The sequence below is a fragment of the Solanum stenotomum genome, chromosome 1 (genome assembly GCF_019186545.1).
Source record: "Solanum stenotomum isolate F172 chromosome 1, ASM1918654v1, whole genome shotgun sequence".
NCBI lineage: Eukaryota > Viridiplantae > Streptophyta > Magnoliopsida > Solanales > Solanaceae > Solanum > Solanum stenotomum.
In genome coordinates this window covers 20,580,563-20,586,490 of record NC_064282.1, presented here as the reverse complement: position 1 = coordinate 20,586,490, position 5,928 = coordinate 20,580,563, and the positions used below count along the sequence as shown (strand labels likewise).

General features: G+C 31.7%; 1 protein-coding gene and 1 pseudogene across 1 annotated transcript; one reads left to right on the top strand and one right to left on the bottom strand.

The window, feature by feature from the left end:
* The first annotated feature begins 485 nt into the window (after positions 1-485).
* On the top strand, positions 486-2,848 carry LOC125851851 (uncharacterized; annotated as a pseudogene).
* Positions 2,849-4,739: 1,891 nt separating this feature from the next.
* On the bottom strand, positions 4,740-5,176 carry LOC125842810 (uncharacterized). Its single transcript, XM_049522115.1, has one exon. It carries the CDS (start codon positions 5,112-5,114, stop codon positions 4,866-4,868), a length of 249 nt encoding a protein of 82 aa, XP_049378072.1. The 5' UTR covers positions 5,115-5,176; the 3' UTR covers positions 4,740-4,865.
* Between the last annotated feature and the right edge of the window lie 752 nt (positions 5,177-5,928).

Here is a 5,928-nt window from a genome sequence, read left to right as displayed (position 1 = left end):
TAGCATCCTTTCTAAATAAGGGTAAGGTAATATATATTTATATTACTCAGAGCACAAATTTAATAGGCTTCCATTGAAGAAAAACTTTTGCTCCCTTTCTCAGGTATTTTTTTCCCCTTTTCATGTTTTCTCTCTTCCCATTTTCAATTTTTCTTGCAGATTTTGCTTGTCACCAAAACAGAAAATAAAAATATGACAAAATTACAGTTATTATTTTCACTTAAAATTCCAATTTTATTACTCAGCAGACAGATTTTGGGGTATTTATTATATTCTCTAATGTTTCAGTAAGTTAGGGATAATTATGTTCTTGCATCTTTTGAATTTCATTCCAACTATTCATATTGTGTTTTCATTACATTTTCTGACTTTTAGTATGTCGAGGGCAATTATGTTATTGCATGTTCCTAATTTAATCACCCCTGTTCATAAAAACACAAAAAAGAAACGACTTTGACTCAATAGCCATGCTATCCTGCAGATACTACTATTTGGTTAAATATATTTGGTACAAACATGGTACTAAGAGTGAACATCGACCGAATAGAATTAGCAACACGAGATTGGATTTGCAAAGTTCGAATTGTTGAAATCGGACGCCCGCGAAAAAGTCCTGACAAGAAATGTAGATTCCAAAATTTGATTTTGGAAGATGAAGAGGTCAGCCCATTATTATATTTAATCTTATGAATATTCTTCTTTTTCTTTTTACCTGATCTGAACATTTTTCCTTGGTTTTACTGTTGGTAAGTAGCTACAGTTAATCTCAACTTAGTTAATCTCAGCTTTCTATAACTCTTACTTTCAGGAATGCCAGATTAAGGCAGTTAAGTATGCCGATGAAATTGAGCAGTATGCAGATAAGCTGAAACTCATCAATACCTACCTCATCTCTACTGCAAAAGTCAAAGTCTCGCCAACTTCATACGGCAAGCCAATACATAAATTCTACTGGATTCTTGACAAAGAAACAATAATTGAACATATCAAACCATCTAATGAACTTGAGAAGCCATTTCCACCACCAACCAAGCTGAATATCACAATCTTTGAGCGCAATCCTCATATGATGGTTGATTCTGCTGTTGAAATTGCTATATCGATCCTAATAGCTACTATCAACCTAAAATATACACGTTTATTGATACACACACTTACAACATTTTATTATGTATTATATACGCAGATATACTGGCAATCGTTCTTCGTTGTGGTCCTCAAAAATACGCAAGTCGCAGTCATCATAAGTGTCGAGAAATTACCCTCTGTGACAATCAGTAAATATAAGATTTCACCTACTATTTTCCCATTTCCTCAAAATATTTTGAATGAGTAAAAACTTTTTTTATTTGTTTGATCGGATCATCATTTATGGTCTGGGCGTTATCATAGTACTTAGTCTTCTCTCCTCGCGTTCTCAGGAAAAATCAGTTTCTCCGCACTCTATAGGAGGATTTCGGAGAAATAGAAGGAAATGAAATTGCAGCTAAAATAGCAACAAAGGCAGATCTGATTGTAATCCTCGGAAGGAGTATAGGAATCTCTACTTATCAAGGTACATATGCGTTGAACTTTTTACCAACATAATTTTAGATAATAACAAAACATTAGACAAGCTATGTGCTATATAGTGTTGTCACTGCAGACTAGGTTCAATTCTATAGTACTTGTGGATCCTACTTACCCACAGGCAGTAGAACTCATCAACTGGTACTCATATTTCATCATTATTCTCTAGCATTAATTTGCATGTAAAGAACCTACTAAACATATTATATGTTGTAACAATAGGGCAAAAGAAAACAAAAGAATGTTGTTAAGTCGTGCGTCAGAGAAAACCTCAACAAGCTCATCTGTCCCTCCCATGATAGTGACTCCTGCTGGCCAACAAGTTATCTCTATTGCAGAAATGTCATCAACAGCTTCTGTAAGTCATACTTGAAGTTGGTCATTTGAGAGTATGCTTATTAATTTTCTCATTGTCTAGCTTTGGCTAAATAATAAAAACAAATTATATTTACTCATGAGTAATTTAACACGTATTATGTATATGATATTTTCTGACAGATAGGACTGTTCTATGTTGAGGGAGAAATGGCCATATCAGATGAATTCCAAGAGTTTTTTGTGCTTGAATGCTCAGGATGCAAACATAAGAAACGAACAAAGGATAGAAAGGCTTTTGACTGTCCAAAATGCAATCGCAAAACAACGTTAGTGCCTCGGTTCTATACTTTTGACTTGTAAATTATAGTTTGTACAAAATATACCATATATTATACACAAATTTTAAATTTGCCATGATTTCAGGTGTATATTTCAAATTGATCTTATTAATGGTACTGCTACAACCACAACATCTATCTCTGCTGAATTCGGAGAAAACTTACTCTCCATGACAGCGGAAGACATAATTGACATAACTTGCGCTAAGGTGATCTCTCATTCCCGCTGGCTACTTATACACATGTATTCTCACAATACCATATATCTTGAGTAGAAACAATTTAGCATATATGCTTAGTTCTAAAGTGTTTGTTGTAACTCTTTACATTTACAGCGGCAATCATTGTTTCTTAATCATGTCCATCAGATGTTGTCCAACAAACTATTTCAAATTCAGCTAAGGAAGTCGTTTTGGGGCAGCTCAAATAGCACGCATGCAACTTTGTCCATTCTTTCCTACATGGAAAAGGAACATACTCCACAGAGCACTACTGATAGGAATTCTAAAAAGATAAGGCCTTTGGAAATAAGTGAGGTGGAGGTGATGGCAACAACTACTACAACTGGTTCTTCACATGCAACATCGAAATTTGAACCACCCACACCAACCAAAAAGCTGTAAAAGATCAGTCTACATCTCACTTTGACACCAAACTATAACTCACAATGATTAACAATTCCAAATATTTAGAAGTATTTCAAAAACTTCTACTAAAAAAACCTAACACACTTTTAAAAAGTAAAGCTAGAGTTATTGAGGTATTGGAAGAATATTGTTCATAATGTTATTAGTAAGTTGTGCAAGTCTTTTGAAATCCCAGTAAGTATACTACTGCAAGAATTTACAACCCACTACATTTTACTTCCTTCAATGTTATCATTCATTTGGGATTTCAAATTTATTTAAATGTGTTGAATTTTGATGATTCTGAGTTGGATTACTAATGTAATTAAATTGCTTTATAAGAAACAAAGTATGGAGAATGAAGAATCTTAATTACATTATTTTAGTTATAACAATTGAGCAACTTGATTACTTCAGAGTTAGGAGCAGCTCTATGGGCAGTCATCTGCGTGTGTTTGTCAAGTTATTAAGCATTCAAATGTCTTTTATTTTTAGGAAAATGCATTATACTAATTATAGAGCTGATGACAAAGAGATTACAAGTATTTGAAAAAGTTCTGGTAAAAAAAACTAACACAGTTTTAAAAAATAAAGGTAGAATCATTGAGGTATTGGAAGAATATCGTTCATAATGTCATCAGTAAGTTGTGCAAGTCTTTCCAAATCTAGGAAATCTTTTGTATTTCCTCTTCTTTGCTTTCAATTTTCAGAATTTTGTTACGGTTTTTGTTTAACATCTGTGTGGCGTGCAAATATGCTATTTTGATTATTAGTTTTGAATTAGATTATTTTAGTTATAACAATTGAGCAGCTTCATTACTTCAGAGTTAGGACCACCTCTTTTGGGCAGTGAGATGTGTGTGTTTGTCATGTTATTAAGCATTCAAATGTCTTTTATTTTTATGAAAATAAATTGTGAATTATTACCATACCAACAATTGAATACACTTATGGAGCATCTATACTCTCAAACATTGATTCCAACAATGATAAACCTCAATTATACTGAATTTCTTTCTATTTGAAACCTAATGGCCATATAAATTTACCTTCAAAGTCTTGCTCATTTTGGGTGATTAGCTACCCCGATAATTGACCATGTATTGCTCTTTCTGAAGTTTCCATTTGCTCTTTTGCAGTTTCTCTACTAAAAATGTGCCACTTTAGAGGTTAATATTTAAATTGTTTTGCTATGTCTTGCCATATTTTTAGTTTCTGACAGGCTTTAAACTGTCTAATTACAGGAACTCCCTCACTCCATTTTGTGACTTTTGCGTAATAGGGAGAATAAAATGAATCAGTCTCCCTATGCTATAGTTTTTTGAATGAAGAAGATTAGCTACTAAGAAGCAAACTCCAGCGTCCTCTACATATGATAACAACGACATGCTAATCTTATATACCAAAACTGAAACATCTGCTATATTATTTTGGTTGTATAATATTAGTTAGTATTTGTAGATCGTTCAAGTCAGCATCATACTGATGTCTGTTGTACATATTCTCAATATATCTAATAGTATATAATATATGATATTATCCATCTTCTACAAAATCCACCCTTGATTCATTAATATTAATATTTTTACAAGCATAATATTTTGACTATTGGACCCGTGCTTGCCACGGGCCTTCCCCATCTAGTATTGAGATAAAAGAGAGTAGAATATAATGTTAGTTATCACATCAAAACCCAAATATAATACTTTTGGATCCTGAATATTTATTTCTCATTAGGCTCTAAATGATTAATATATTCGTTTCTTTAAAGATTGAAGCAGAAGTAAACTAATGATTAATTTTTACAAAAACTGACAAGAAAATAATATGGACTTATATAACTCAATTAATATATATATATATATATATATAGGTCCAGGTACAAATATGTATATTCAAACCTTAAATATATTAAAATCTTTACGATACACAACGAATTTGTAATTTACACCTAGCTAGTTAAAAGAAAAAGAATAAACCTGTATAAAATTCACACCAAATAATTTGATTTAATTTATGTGTCTTTGAATGACTTAGAAGAGGTCAAGTCCTTGGAACTAGTCGGAGATAGTTCACCTCCGGCAGGTATGTCGGCGAGCGCGGCGGCCATCCGGCGAATGCTGACGGAACGAGCTGTTTTGAAGCTGTAAGATCTTTGTGTCTTGGAGAATACATTTGAAGATTTTGATAAAATCAAATAAACCAAAGCTTGGACCAAAATAAAGAGACCTATTTTTACCAACATATTTTCATCAATTTCCATATTGTTAGAGCTACTAATATATGTATGAATTTGAAGATAATTGAATATGGAAGAGGAAATTTTAGAATAATTGAGAAAATGATATGTTGGAGACTTGTATATATAGATTGGGAAAAGAAAAAAAAAATGAGGAGTTGAAGCGTGTAACTTTCAAATTAGGGGACAATTTGGTTTTGTCTTTGACACGTTAAAGTAGTACCTTATCAAGCAAACTAATAGGCTGCATGGAATTTTTCCTACGAATTGAATTTAAGTACTCAATACACTTCTAGTCTGTCATTTATGTGGAGTCAAAGTTTCTAATTTATGTATTCTGAATCATAATTATAATTTTTTTAATATAAATATAACAATTAAGTAATAACAATTGGGTTCTGCTGAATCTATAGTGGAAGGACTGGTTGGCGGGTCACCCATGCAGTTCTAGATCTCAAATCATGATATATTATACGTCTTCCTCTGTTTCATTTTACTTCGCCTATATTGAGTTGATACTCACCTTATTAAGAAAGTAGGTATTTATTAGGAGTTCATTTTATTAAATTAATTTTATTAAATAATAAATTTATGATTTAGAAATCTAAATTTTACTATTATGATAATATTGAAAGAAAACAATAATTTTTTCTTAATGTGTTAAAATAGACAAGTTAAAAAATAATCTATTTTTAATATAAGAATCAAATAAAATGAAATGAATCGACTATTGATTAATTAAAATAGAAACATGTGTATTTATTAATGTGTGTTAACTCGAGGAAGCATTAGTATAAGTTTTAATTTGTACACTTATAGAATTTGTTAATTCAGGCTA

Bases quoted from the DNA above. Each gene is read 5' to 3' on its own strand.
- LOC125842810 (XM_049522115.1), bottom strand. From the start codon at position 5,114: ATGGAAATTGATGAAAATATGTTGGTAAAAATAGGTCTCTTTATTTTG.